This window comes from Corvus moneduloides, chromosome 26 (assembly GCF_009650955.1).
Source record: "Corvus moneduloides isolate bCorMon1 chromosome 26, bCorMon1.pri, whole genome shotgun sequence".
In the NCBI taxonomy this organism is placed as follows: Eukaryota; Metazoa; Chordata; class Aves; order Passeriformes; family Corvidae; genus Corvus; species Corvus moneduloides.
The window spans coordinates 961660-975822 of record NC_045501.1 but is presented as its reverse complement, the minus strand read 5'-3'; the positions used below and the strand labels follow the sequence as shown (position 1 = coordinate 975822).

Sequence of the window (14163 nt, the reverse complement as noted above, 5' to 3'; positions counted from 1 at the left end):
CCCTGTTTTCCTTCCCTATTTTTTATGAATTTTTCCCGATTTTTTCCCTATTTTTTTTACTCTCCTCCATTTTTAGTTTCCTCTGTTTTCCTCAATTTTTCCTCCCCTTTTTTTTTATTTTTCCCCATTTTACTTTCTTCCCTATCCCAATTTTCCTTCCTCCAAGACAAATCCCAGTGGATTTCCACCCTCCTGTGCTGGGATTGGATCCACTGGGACCAAAATCCACCAAATTCCCCCGGAACGGATCCGGGATCCCTCGGGAGCACCACGGGACGGGCGGGAAATTCCCCCTCCCTCCCTCCCTCCCTGCAGTGCCTTGGAAAGCCTTTAAAGCCAGGAAAACCTGGATTTTCCAGGATTTTTTTCCCCTCTTTCCATTGTTTGAACGTTTTTTTCCCAATTTAGAATAGCTCAGAAATGATTTCCTTTACATTTTATTTTTTATGGAAGCCTATGGAATTCTGGCAGGAGTGGGATACGTGACCTTTTTCCTCATATTTTTCCTCATTTTCTCTCATTTTTCCTCATTTTTTTCCTCATTTTTTCCTCATTTTCTCCTCATTTTTTTCCTCATTTTCTCCTCATTTTTTTCCTCATTTTTTCCTCATTTTTCCTCATTTTTTCCTCATTTTTCCCTCGATTTTTCCTCATTTTTTCCTCATTTTTCCCTCATTTTTCCCTCGTTTCCCCCTCATTTTCCCCATTTTTCCCGGTGATTTCCGCTGTGGAGGTGACGACCTTTCCTAGGGATGAGGCAGATTTATCCCGGGAAAAGCTTTGGCTTTTCCTGCCGGGAACAGCAATAAAACCACCAAAACCAAACAAACAAAAAAAAAGCAAAAAAAAAAAAAAAAAAAAAAACCAGGAAAAAAAGGCAAAAAAAAATCCCTTTTTTTGGTAAAACCCATGGAATTCATCCTCATCTCCACCATCAGAACCCGGGAATTCCATGCGGAAGGGATGGAGCTGGAGAGGGGGAGGAAAAGCCCCAGGGAATTTTGGATCTGCTCAAAGCCGGCCCCCCCTGGGGCTCCTCATTCCCATCCCCCTCCTCCAGCGGGGAGGAATTCCCGAGCTTTGGCGTCGGGGCTGGAGGCGATGGGCTTTGGGCTTTTTCCCGATTTCAGGGCAAAAAGAAGGAAAATGCCCCGAATTCCCTCCTTTGTGCAGGAAAATCCCCGTTCCCGGGAGAGGAAAAAGCCAAACCCGCGGGAACGGCAGCGGCCGCTGATCCCCGGCACTCCCGGAGGGATTTTCCATGGATTTGGGTTTTTGGGATGTGGAATATTCTGGGAAGGGTCAGGAGGTGCCGCCGCCCTCGGCCAGGTCTGAGCTCCAGGGATTCTGCTGCGATTCCAGCCCCGAAAACGGGGATTTTCCAACGGTTTTCCCCCCAAAATCAGAGCAGGGAGGGAGGGAAAGGAAAATTGGGATGGACTGGGAGAGGGGTGGTGGAAGGAAAGCTGGGAGCAAGCCCTGGGAGGGGCCAAAAAGTGGGAATTTGAGAAAAAAAGCGAAATGAGGATGAATTTTGAGGGAGAAGGGTGATGGAGGAAAAGCTGGGTGGTTCCCAGATGAGGCAAAAAAGTGGGAATTTGGGCCAAAAAGCAAATTTAGGATTAATTTTGCAGGACGGGGATGATGGGAGGATTCCCAGGCGAGGCTAAAAAGTGGGAATTTGGGAGAAAAAGCGAAATTGGGATGAATTTTGAGGGAGAAGGGTGATCAGAGGGTTCCCAGGTGAGGCTAAAAGTGGGAATTTGGGACAAAAAGCAAATTTGGGATGAATTTTGCAGGACAGGGATGATGGAAGGAAACTTGGGAAGCTCCTGGGGCAGGCAAAAAAGTAGGAATTTGGGATAAAAGTGAAATCGGGATGAATTGTAAGGGATAAAGGTGATGGAAGGAAAGCCGGGAAGCTCCTGGGGGAGGCAAAGAAGTGGGAATTTGGGATAGAAAGCAAATTTGGGATGAATTTTGAGGGAAAAGGGCCATTGAAGGAAACTTGGGAAGCTCCCAGACGAGGCAAAAAAGTGGGAATTTGGGACAAGAGCGGCGCTGACGCTTTTGCCGTCGTGGAGTGGAGCCCAGCCCTTCGCAGCGGGGGATTTTTGGGGGAAAATCCTCCAGAACCAAAACTCTCGAAGCAGCAGGAAAAAGCAGGATTTGGGGAAGGGAAGGCGGCAGCAGGAATTCCCTGGAATTCTGCGACTCCAGGGAGCTGCGGGGGCCAAAAGAAAGCCCCGGAAAAGGAGGAGAAACCACAGAGAAAGGATCAAAACTCTACCTCAGGCGCGATTACCTCAGCAGGGGAGGGTCGGGGCTTTCGGGGCCGTTCTCGCTTTCCTTGGGGTTCGTGGGTATTTTATAGCAGGGCTGAACGGGGCGAGATTTTATTTTTTTAAGGAAAAACAGAAAAAAAAAAGAGAATTTTCTTTTTTTGATTGGGGGGCGGGGGGGGGAGGGGGATTTTTTGTTGTTGTTGTTGTTGTTTCTGTTGGAATTTTCTCCCGGGTTGGAGGAGGAATCCGGGCGTTCCTGGAGCTCCCTGTGGAGAGCGCCGGGAATCGCGACCCCGCTGGCGGCAGCGCAGCCTCCTCGGCCCTCCCGTTCCTCCGGACGCTCCGGGGCTTTTCCCTGGATTTCAGCTCTCGGAGCCGCTTTGGATTTCCCAGCGGGAAAAACTCGCGGGGTTTGGGGTTTGTTGTTTTTTTTTTTTTTTGGGGTTTTCTTGCTTTTTTTTTTTTTTTTTTTGGTTGATCGTTTTTTCCCGGGAATTTCGAGGGGTGAAAGCAAAGCCGGCCGTGAGAGGCTGAAAGGCTTTTCCCGATGGCAGCCAGCACGAATCCAGGAATTTTTTGGGATCAATTTTTCCACTCGCGGGCAGCGTTTTCTATGCAAAGTGGGGTTAAAAAAGGGCTTTTTTGGGTTCTTTTCGGAAGCCATAAAGAGATTTTTTTGCTTTTCTATATTTGATAGAAATTCCTAAAGATCCCAGAATCCCAAGGCGATCCCAGCCTTCCCGGAATTCCAGGGGGGGTGGTGTCGATCCATCTTCTCCACTATGGTGCTGTGAACTTATTAAAGGAAAACCACAAAAAAAGAGGACAAAAAAAAAAAAAAAGAATTCTTTTAAAAGAGATTTTTTTGCCTCCGTTTTACCGAGGGAAAAAAAAAAAGAATTAATTAAAGGAGAAAATTAATTAAGACAGGGCAAGAAAACTTAATGAAAAAAGGAAAAAAAACTTAATGAAAAAAGGAAAAAAAAATGAATGAAAAAAGGAAAAAAAATTAATTTAAAAAGGAAAAAATAATTAAAAAGAAAAAAATAATTTTAAAAAGAGAAAAAATTAATTAAAAAAGAGGAAAAAATAATTTAAAAAAGAGAAAAAATAATTTTAAAAAAGGAATAAAAATAATTTTTAAAAAAGAAAAAAATTCATTAAAAAAAGAAAAAATCATTAAAAAAAGGAAAAAGTTATTAATAAAAAACTAAGTTGAAAAAAGGAAAAAAAATTTTAAAAAGGAAAAAAATAAATTTAAAAAAGGAAAAAAAAAATTTAAAAAAGGAAAAAAAACCCCCTAGATTAAAACTATTTTTGAAAAGGGAGGAGAGAGAAATGAAAGGATTCCTTCGTAAGGTGGGAGCCGATTTTTATCCCCTCCAGACGCACACGGAGCAGGGAGAGGAGAATTCCCGGCCCGAGGCTGCTCCCAGACCCTCCCAGGGTGATTTTCCCTGGGCTCGATTCCCGTTGCTTTTGTCCCTGCAGGAAAATCCAAGGTTTTGGATGAAATCCTAAAAAAACCCATCCAAAATTCGGCGCTGGGAAAGCGGCCGCTGGCGCCGCTCTGCCCCCGTCCCGTCGCTCCCAAAGAATATTTGGGATTGGGGAAGGTGGGATCCGCCCTCGCCGGCAGCGGGGCAGCACCGAGCTCGTATTCCCAAAAAATCTGCGGGGAAAGGAGCCGGCTTTGGGGCTGGAAGCTCCGACGGCGTTTTCCTGCCTTTTCTTGGAATTTTTGTTAGGAAAAGATGGTTTGGAATATTTGAAACCTCCGGCTCTCGGCTCCTCCCGCTCCCAGCCAATCCGGACCTCGGGAATCCAAACCTTTCCCATCCCATTCCAAGGTAGCGCTGAAAACCGGGAATAACCATTCCCAACCCCGGGATCTCTGAGAGGATCTTGACCTAAAATTCCAAGAATTCAGAGAAATCTTTGGTGCTTTTGCCCTCTCTCTCCCATTCCCGGGTCCCGGCGGCGGCGCTGTCGGAATTCCGGGGGGGAATTGGATTCACATCAAAGCGATTTGTGGGCAGGAAGAGACCTCGAAGCATCTCCCGCTTTTCTCTGGAGCTGGGGAGAGCTGGAAGTGGGGGAAAAACGGGATCCTGGAGGGGGCAGGAAACTGGAAACGAGATGGAACCGGCCTGGAATGGAAAAACATGGAAAAATCCCCCCCAAAGCAGCAGGAAATATCCTCCATCCGCTCTCTTTGTGCCAAGAAATTGAGGGAAAACCGGAATTCAGGGAGGAGCAGCGCCGGGGGTTTCATCCCGGCAGGAATCATCCGGGGTTGTTCCATTCCTTGGGATTTTCCCCCCTCCAGGAACACGGCGGGATGCTGGAATTTCCTTATCCACGGGGTCAGGAAGGATTGGGAACAGGGCAATGGAATTTCGGGAAGCTGGGATTTCCCTGGGCCTCAGTTCCCCCTGCAGGGAAGGTCTGGATTCCCAGCGGGGCTGCGATGAGCAGGAAGAAATTCCCATCTTGGAAGCGGCGGATCCCGTGGAAAACGCTGCTGGAATGAGCCTTGGAATGACTTGGATTTCATGGGATCGGAGTCTCCTTCTGCCACCCGGCCGGAAAAACTGGGAAAAAATGGATCCCAAATCCCAGTGGATCTTCCTTCTCTTCCGAGCTCTTCCGACGCCTTCCCGGCATTCCCTGGACTTGGAGGAAGGGCACGGAACGGATTCCTGGGATCCCACCCGCGGAAAATCCCTCAGAAAGATTGGAAAAGAAGCTCCCTCCCAGCCGGATCTTCTGTTTCCTGGGAATTCCGGGCCTTTGGGGTTGGGTTGATTTTCGTAGGGCAGAAAAAAGGAAAAATTCCCAAAAAAAAAAAGAGAGGAAAAGTGGGAAAAGCTCAGCAGTGCCAGGGAAAAAAGGGATTTTTTGAATTTCCAGCACCGAGGTTTTGGGGTTTTAGACTCCGAGGAAACCACTCGGAAATGGGATTTGCTCCAGGACTTTTCCTTTGTTGAATTCCTTTCAGTTTCCCCTCCCTGTCCCGGCTGCTCCACCCAGCCCAGGCTTTTTTGGGGATTTTTTTGGGAATTTCCCGAGAAAGCTGCGGATTTTGGGGGTTTTTTTTTGGATTTATTTCCTTGGCTCCTTCCCAGTTCCTTTTTTCTTTCCGTTGCCGTTTGTTTTGCCCGGATGGAATCTCTGGGATCCCAGGAAATCCCTTTGCTCCCGATGGCACGGATGGATCCCGGCACCCCTGGGAGGCTTTTCCCGGGAGTTTGGCCGGGATTTGGCCGCGGATTCGCTCCGGGAGCGGCGGCGGCAGTGGAGCGTGGGAGGCTCTGAGCGCTGGAACTCGCTTGGATTTCCGTGTGGATCCTGGGGATCGACCTTGGAATGGCGCTGGGAATAACGGATCCAGGCTGGAATCATCTTGGGAATACCCCCAGGGAGGGGAATCCCCCTTTCCCTGAACCAGCTTTTCTCCGTGTTTTATTTTGGCTTTATCCCGCCTTTTCTCGCCAGTGAAATTCCGGAGCGGAGCCATCCTGAGACTCTTCCATCCTGCATTTCTTCCCGTATTTTTTTTGGGAAGTGCCGCCAGCTGGGAACACACACCTGGAACTACCTCAGAGCCGGGGGGGTGGGGCGGCCCCGGCTCCGCAGGGATCTTCCCGCTGGAGGCAGAATTTTGGGATCACTCCATGGGGGAGGAGGAGGAGGAGCCCGTGAGGAAGGCTCCGGAGCATCCCAGGAGGGCAGTGGGCTGGGAGAATTCCCGAGAATCCCCTGGAAAAGTCTGGCTGATCCCGGCGGCTTCCTGCCCGGGATGGAATTCCTGGAGATTTTTTTGTGGAGGAATTCCTGGGATGTTCCACCAAAACCATGGAAGGGGGATGAGCCGGGGCGGGATGTTCCGCCGGACTTTGGGAAGGCTCTGATGGACCACGGCGGTTCTGGGGTGTTCTCCTGGCCCAGGAGGATTTTGGGATGCTCCAGCAGAGCGTGCGGATGATTTCTGGGATGGTTTCCCAGATGTGGGGAGTGGAGGAATTCCTGGATCCTGGTAACGGGATGAATTCCCAGATCCCGGGAGTGGGATGAATTCCCGGATCCCAGTGGTGGGATGGTTGTCGGGATCCTGGGAGTGGGATGATTTTTGGGATCCTGGGAGTGGGATGGCTTCAGATCCTCGTACAGGGATGAATTCCTGGATCCTGGCGTTGGGATGATTTTTGGGATTCCCCCCAGACCCCGGTGCGATCCTCCGGCCCCGGGATGCTCCAGCCCCTCATTCCCTTGGGAGCAGGGAATTCGGGTGCTGAGGATCCAACTCCACAGTCCCCCTCTGAGGAGAGGAATCCCTCCCGGAGCCGCGGCCTTTGGGATCTTCCGCAACCGAAGGAATTTTCCGGAGCGGTTTGGGGACGGTCTCTGCAAAGCGACGCCAGATCCAGCGGGAATTTTTGGGGCAGGAAGAGAGGGAGCGCCTCTCCCATGGCTGATCCCAGGAAATCGATGGGATTCATCGCAATCAGGGCGGGAATTCATCCCTAAAAAATCCGCGATTGGCGCCAGCGCTCCGCGCCCAGCCCGGAATTCCATCGGCGCGTCCGGATTCGCCTCGGGACGGAGAATTCCCTGGAATTCCAGGAGCAAACCCAGCCTTAACCCACGACCCCGCGGCGCCTTTCGGGATGAATTCCAAGCCGGGGCAGCAGGAGGGGAACGGAGGCGATCCCGAGAGCCTGGAACGTGCAGCGCCCACGGAGCCGCTGGGCTCCGACCCCGGAGCGATCCCGGCAGTGATCCCGGGAATCCTCATCCAGAACCAACCCAGCTGTGTTTATCTACCTCTTAGCCGTAGGGGACTCTCGCTAGGGGCACCTCCCCAGGCGGAGCTTTTAGGGAGAAAAGAAAAATTAAAAAATAAAAAAAAAGTTTAAAAAAAAAATTAATTAAAAAAAAAAACAAAAAAACAGGAAAAAAAAAAAATTCATCTTTTTCCAAAGAAAAATGTTCCTTAAAAACAACAGCAACAACAACCACCAGGATTTATGGGCTCGCTTTTCCCTCGAGGAAAGTGGATTTTTAGTCCTCTGAAGCTCCAGACCTCACCAGTCCCAACTTCGGGCTGGGACTGATTTTAGTTTTATTTTTTATTTTTATTTTTACTTTTATTTTTATTTTTTAAGACTCGTTTTCCCCCCCCCTTTTTTTTTTTTTTTTTTTGGGTTTTTTTTTTTTGGGTCTTTTCCTCAGATTTTTCCTTCTTCCCTCTCCGCCCCCTCCATCCTCCTCGCTCCTCTGGCCTCCCCATTTGGGGCTGGGGGAGTCAAAGTTGATTATTTGGGGTTTTTTTCCAGTGGTTTTTGGGGTTTTTTTGGGGTGATGGCAGCGTGGGGGAGGGGGGAGGGGATGGAGCTGAATTTTGGGAGCATCCAAAGGTGCTGCTTTGCTGCTTTTCCCAGGAAATTTCAGGCTCTTTAGGTAAAAATTGTCATTTCTGGGATGTTTTGCCTCTTTGCTGAGTTGTTTTCGCCTTTTCTCCCCCCCTCCCTCTCCTCTGACCTCTCCTAATCCGTGTCCTTCCCTTTTCCCGGGATTAGGGATGGATGTTGGGCTCTGCTTCTTTTCCAGGGAGGATGGTTTTCCTTATTTTTATTTTATTTTATTTTATTTTTGCCACAAACCGCTTTATTTCCACTGTTTCGTTGTGAAAAATAAAGAGCAAAAACAGAGAAAGAAGCAAAAAAACCAACAAATCTGAGTGTTTGTGCGGTTTTGTGGGATTGGGGAGGGGGAAAAAAGGGGGGAAATGGAGGAATTCGGGGGAAAATGAAGAGGGGAGGGAAAAAAATGGGGAATTTAAAATGAAATTCTTGTTTTAAAAAAGGGGAATAGAGGGAAAACGAAAGGGGACTAGAGGGGGAAATAGGAAAATAAAGGAAAATAAATAAAGGGGGAACGGGGAGGAAGAAGTAAAGGGAAGAGAGGAAAAAATGGGAGTAAGAAATAAAGGGAGAAATGGAGAAAAAAGAGAAATTGAGGGGAAAAGAAAGAGGGGGGAATGGAGGTAATAGAGGGAAATTGGGAAATAGGGGGGAAATGGATAAAAATAAAATTGGGAAATAAGAGGAGGAAAGTGGGGAAAGGAGAAATAAGTGGGGAATAGAGAAATAAAGGGGGAATCGAGTACAAACACATGAATACGCGGGAAATAGAGGAAAACAGAGAAAGAAAGGAGGGGGAATTAGGGAAAAAACCCAGAGGAATAAAGGGGGAAATAAATAAAAAATCCAAAAATAAAAGTGGGAATCAGAGTGCTGGGCACGAGGAGCGCGGCTGCCGGCGGCGGAGCTCGGGGCTGTCCCAGAGGGTGGAACGGGGCCGGGGCCGGGATTTAAGAGGGGTTTTAGGGCCGGGAATGTCCCGGAATTCCCGGGAATCCGCGGCCGGCGGGAGCCGGGACTATTTACCGCGGGCGGAGGGATAGGGCGGGCGCGCGGAGCCTCCCGGTACACCCAGCGGTCCCATGGTGTAATGGTTAGCACTCTGGACTTTGAATCCAGCGATCCGAGTTCAAATCTCGGTGGGACCTCGCGCTTCTTTTTGCCTGCCCGCGGGTCCGAGGAGGGAAGAGGTGAGGACCGGAGGAGGCGGAGGGGGGGCGGGGGCCGCACCGGGAGCGCCGGGCCCGCGCCGGCGGCCGCCGCGCTCCATTTTGTGCGTGGGCGCCGGCGCCTCACGGCGCAGGCGCGGGGGGAAGGCGGTGGGTGGAAGCCGGAGGGCACTCTCTGTGTTCCGCCGTTCATTGGCTGAATGCGATGTCACTCTCGCAATCCTGCATTTCTATTGGCTGGCAGCGCACTTCACCCCGCCTTCCACCGGCACGGTCCGGGGCCCTCCGGGGAGAGTCGCGATTCCGGTTTTCCATCGCTGATTGGCTACCCGAGTTGTCACTCCGAAAGGCTTGCATTTTTATTGGTTGAGAGCGCTCTTTGCACCGCCTCCTCCTGCAGCAATCCGTAGCTCCCGGGGAGTTCGCGCGCTCCGTTTCCCACCGTTGATTGGCTACGCCTCCCGTCACTCTCGCAACATCGCATTACTATTGGCTGAACCATCTCTTTGCCCCGCCTCCCACTTCAGCAGCCGTTTCCCCCGGGAGCGGGTTCGCGCTCTCCGTTCTCCACCGCTGATTGGCTGAGGGAAATGTCACTCTGACAATCCCGCGTTGCTATTGGCTGGGAGCGCGCTTTGGCCCGCCTCCCCCTCAGCATCCCCTCATGGCGGGTTCGAGCCCTCACGACGCGTTGCCATCTCTCGTGGGCGCTGAGCGGCCCCTTTGGCCCTGCCTTAAGCCGCTGTTGTTCCGGCAGCGTCCCGAATCCCCTCAGAGGCGGCTTAGCCGGCTCTGACGCAGGTTTCCAGCCGTTTAACGTCGATTAACGGGTCAATCCCCTCCGCCCGCGGCCCCGTTATCACCACGGATTAGGAGCAGCTCAGGCCCCGGTGGAGCCGATCGCCTCAGGGCCATGACAGGAATGTACGGTTTTATTTTCCACCTAATTAGCCTGAAATTGTCTTGGAGCGCTGGCTAGGAGAAGAAGCAGCACCTTTGGGTGCACCCAAAATTAGTTAAAAATTAATTACTCCTACACCCCTCTAAAACCACCACCAACTCAATCAAAAAATAGGATTCTGCACTCCCAAAAAACCCCAACAGAACCATCAAAAACCAGGATTCAGCCCCCCTGTGCATCCAAGTTTTAAAGGTAAAAAACCACTGGATGATGGACTATTAAAAAAATAATGCGTCAGTCACAAGTGGGCGTTTGGGACTGGTTAGGTCTGGAGCTGTAGCAAATAAAGGCCACTTTAGAGCGAAAAGAAAGCCCACAAATTCTACTTTTTGGAGAGTATTTCCTGCAAGAAAGACAGAGGCCGTGGTGGTGCTGGCGGGTTTATTGAGCGTCTGCGAGAAAGAACAAAACCTCCTTGATTTTGGGAATTTTTGGGGGGCCAGGGAGGCGCAGGGAGGGGGGTTCTGGCTGCAGGGGACTGGGGGGACCCCCTGCTTGAGGAAAATCCACTTCTTTATGTCTTGTCCTCTCCTTTTTAGGGTGTCTCCGTGTCTGAAGCGCCTTTGCCTCGTGGTGAGCCCCACGTGGGCGAGGCCGAGCAGAGATCCAGCAGGCAGGAAAACACCGCTCCAGGTGGGATCCAGAGGAATTTCCATGGATTTAAACCAGTCCCGGGGCGGTCTGGGAGGAGGAGGAAGAGTGGGAGAGGGTTGCTCCTCTGGGATGGGGACAGCGCCCTGAGCCACTCAGAAATTCAAATCACTGCTGCTTCTCTTTCGGGGTTGATGGTCTGGGGCAGTTCTGGGAGAGTTTTCCCCAAGATTACGTGGAGCCGGAATGGGGTTTTAAAAAAGCAAAACGTCTCCAAACAACAAACCCCACAAACCTACCCCGCTGGATTCGGAGCTGGGTGTGCCCCAGCTTTTTTCTGTCAAGCAGGGGATTAAATTTGTCTTTAAAGTAACTCGGGAGCAGCAGGATCGCGGCCTAGCTCAGGGCTGGAGAGCCCTGTGGTGCTCCAGGGATGGCTCCAGCTCACCCCAGACACCGCTGGGACACGCTGGCATGGGGCTGGCAGCCCCCCGGGCCCGGTGGCAGCGCGGGGGAGGTGACACGGCGGTCACACGCTGGCATTCCCAAGGCTTTTCCAGAGGAGGAAGCGAGACTGGAAGGAGGAGGTGGGGCGGTGGTGGCATCTCCCTCCTCGCCCTGCCCGATCCAGGATGGAATCCCAATGGGAGGGAGGGCGGGCACGAGGGGTGGGCAGCTCTGGGATGTTCTGGGATAAAGGGAACAAAGATCCAGGTCCCTGGAGGGCTCGGAGCAGCGGGATGGGCTGCGCCAGGTGGGAATGCCGAGTGCAGGAATTGGGGAGCGGGTCCTGCCGGGAGGCTCTGCCGGGCTCGGCGGGCTCGGAGCAGACACAGCTCGGTGATTCCATCAACCCCCGCTTGCCCAGGCTGCTAAAAATGCAGAAGTTTTGCTTTTTTTGCTCGTGGGAAACCAAAACTCAGCTGTGAGCCCACAGTCGCCGGCGCTGCAGCGGCCGAAGCTCAGCCCCGGCGGCAGCGGGGGGTGGGGTGGATTTTTTTTTTTTTTGCTTTTTTACATGTAATTTTTTCTTCTTTTTCTTCTCTTGCTGTCCTTTAACTGCGCTAGGGTTTGGTTCTGGGTTGCCCGGGGCCGAGGGCAGACTAGAGGGAAAGCAGGATCCTGCCAACAGTCCTGGAGTGCTCACGGGAACATCCCCATGCCCGGCGGGAGCGGGGGGTCAGCTTATGGTGCAGCCTCCCTTCTCCTTAAAGGGGTTCTTGTCCTCGGGAACGCCCTTGAGCAGCGGGTCCTCACCCGACATGGACTCGATGTACTCCTTGATCTCCTTGCCGGTCTTGGAGACCTGCCAGGGAAGGAGACATTCCCAGTCTGGGGCGGGATCCTCGCCCCACGAACCCCTCCGTGCAGCTGGGAGAGGGGAATGGCGCCCAGGGACATCCCACCCGCACCGGGGTGTCCCAAAGCGTCCCTGGGGTGTCCCAAAGCGTCCCCGGGGTGTCCCAAAGCGTCCCTGGGGTGTCCCAAAGCATCGCTGGGGTGTCCCAAAGTGTCCCTGGGGTGTCCCAAAGCGTCCCCGGGGTGTCCCAATGCATCCCCGGGGTGTCCCAATGCATCCCTGGGGTGTCCCAAAGTGTCCCTGGGGTGTCCCAAAGCGTCCCCGGGGTGTCCCAATGCATCCCCGGGGTGTCCCAATGCATCCCTGGGGTGTCCCAAAGCATCCCTGGGGTGTCCCAAGGCGTCCCCGGGGTGTCCCAATGCATCCCTGGGGTGTCCCAAAGCATCCCTGGGGTGTCCCAATGCATCCCTGGGGTGTCCCCAAGCGTGCCCGGGGTGTCCCCAAGCATCCCTGGGGTGTCCCAAAGCGTCCCCGGTGTGTCCCAAAGTATCCCTGGGGTGCCACGGACACCTCTCGAGGTGTGGGGCTGGAGCCCCTGGACCCTGGGATGTGGGGCTGGGAGGACAGAGGGGGAGTGCAGGTGCTCCTGCCTGGGTTTGGGGGTTGATTTCAGGTTGATTTCAGGGCTCAGGGTTCTTTCCCTTCGCTTCAGGAAGGAAAGGCACCCTTGGGTGAGAAGGTTACGCCGCGGGTGGAGTGAGGAGCTCACCATCTGCCTCTCGTTCTTCACCTCCTTCTTCAGCTGATCCAGCTCCATCTTCAGCAGCTCCTTCTCTGTCATGTCCTGAGCCATCTTGCCCTGGAGCTGCAGGGGAACAGCTCGTTATTGGGGTTATTGCTTTGTCCCAGTGGGATTGCAGCCCCCCCCAATGTCCCTGGTCAGTGTCCTGGGTCTTGGCAGCATCTTCCCAGCTTTTCTAAGGAATTAAACACATTTCATTTTTCATTTCCTCCTTGTGCCTTTACAGCCTGGATTATGGCTCCTCCATCGCCCCGAGCTCAGCTATTTGCACACCCCTGAAAGTTTTTGGGGCTGTGGAGGTTGGGAAAACCCAACTCTTTTCTCCACAGAAGCCATGGCGCGCGTGCCCCGTGCTCCTCTCCATCCCCATGGATCCCTCGGGACGCCACCAGCCCCGGGGAGCTCCGTGAGGAGCCAAAAGTAGGGGGGGAAAGCGGCTCCCGATCCAGGTGGACCCCAAAATTCACCTGGAGGCAGCAAAGCCACTCACCTGGGGGGGCCGGGGGGCCGCCCCTCTGCACCCTGGAGATGCTCAGAGACCCATCCGAGGGGAGAAGCTGCTCCTGCTCAGAGCTGGGGCTCCTCGGGCTCTCTGGGAGAGCAGAGGGAAGCAGATGTCTTTGCTCCTTAAGCTGATAATGGACTCAGGAGCGTAAGCTGGTCAGGTGTTGGGAATTAGCCTCAAAGTCCGGGCTAATCGGGGTGGGGAGGGGGAGGTGGGCAGGAAGGGTGGCCGGGGGTCCGGCTGGGACACCCGGGGAGCCCCCGAGGCCCTGCCGTGGGTGGCTGAGCCTGTGGCGTGTCCGGATCCTGCCCGGAGCGGCAGGAATGACCCCTGGGACTGACCCCTGGGGGGTCACGGCAGCTTCCCCCCAGTTTAGGAGGGGAGCTGGGCCGAGGGGAGGTTCGGGGGTGCCGCAGGCTCGGCGGGGCCGGCGCTGGGGGTGCGAGGAGCTGAGCCGGCCCGGAGGAAATCCATCATTTCCCTCGGCCTTGCACCGCCGGGGCCGCGGGCTCAGGAAGGGCCAGGCCCCAGCGTGGGGGTTCTCCTGCACAAAGCCACCGGCGCTGGGGACAGAGCCCGGGAGGCCCCAAGGAGGCACCTGGGACTGGAGGAGAAGGAGGAGGAGAGGGTGGAGGGGCTTTCCAAGCACCGGGGAAGTGGGAATTTCCTGCGGCCTCGCCCGTGGGGATGTGAAACATCCTTAGCGAAGCACCGGGAAGGACACACTGTCCCTGCTGTCCCCAGCCGGCGGGGGATGCTGGGCACCTCGGGGGTCGCTGGGCACGTCCCGCTGTGCCCTGCGCGCTGCCGGCTGCGGGGGATGCTGCACGGGATGCACGTGGGGCTGTTCCAGGGAGGGGCACCTGGCACTGGGAGCGTGCAGGGATCCAAGGAACATTCCCTTCCCTTCGCCGTTATCAGCCAGGCGAGGCGCGCAGCCAAGGGCAGCGAATGTTCCCTGCGTTCCTGGACGTGCCCGAGCCTGGCTCAGCCCCAGCTCCCCGGGAGGGCAGCAGCGGCTGGCGGACAGCAGAGCTGTGGGTTGGCATCATTTTGGGGTCGGGATCCTTTTGGGATCGCTCCCCCCGACCCTGCAGCCCCGGTTCCCCGAGACGCACATCCTT

At 53.7% G+C, this 14163-nt stretch overlaps 1 protein-coding gene and 1 non-coding gene across 2 annotated transcripts; one reads left to right on the top strand and one right to left on the bottom strand.

Moving 5' to 3' along the window:
• Positions 1-8787: 8787 nt before the first annotated feature.
• Positions 8788-8859, top strand: TRNAQ-UUG. Its single transcript has one exon. It is a non-coding gene; the product is annotated as a tRNA-Gln (tRNA).
• Positions 8860-10205: 1346 nt separating this feature from the next.
• GNGT2 (G protein subunit gamma transducin 2) lies at positions 10206-13156 on the bottom strand. The gene is made up of 3 exons (XM_032134319.1): positions 13025-13156; positions 12502-12597; positions 10206-11738 (listed from the first exon to the last, which is right to left on the bottom strand). The coding sequence occupies exons 2-3, from the start codon at positions 12583-12585 to the stop codon at positions 11613-11615; spliced, it is 210 nt and encodes a 69-aa protein (XP_031990210.1). The 5' UTR covers positions 12586-12597; positions 13025-13156; the 3' UTR covers positions 10206-11612.
• Between the last annotated feature and the right edge of the window lie 1007 nt (positions 13157-14163).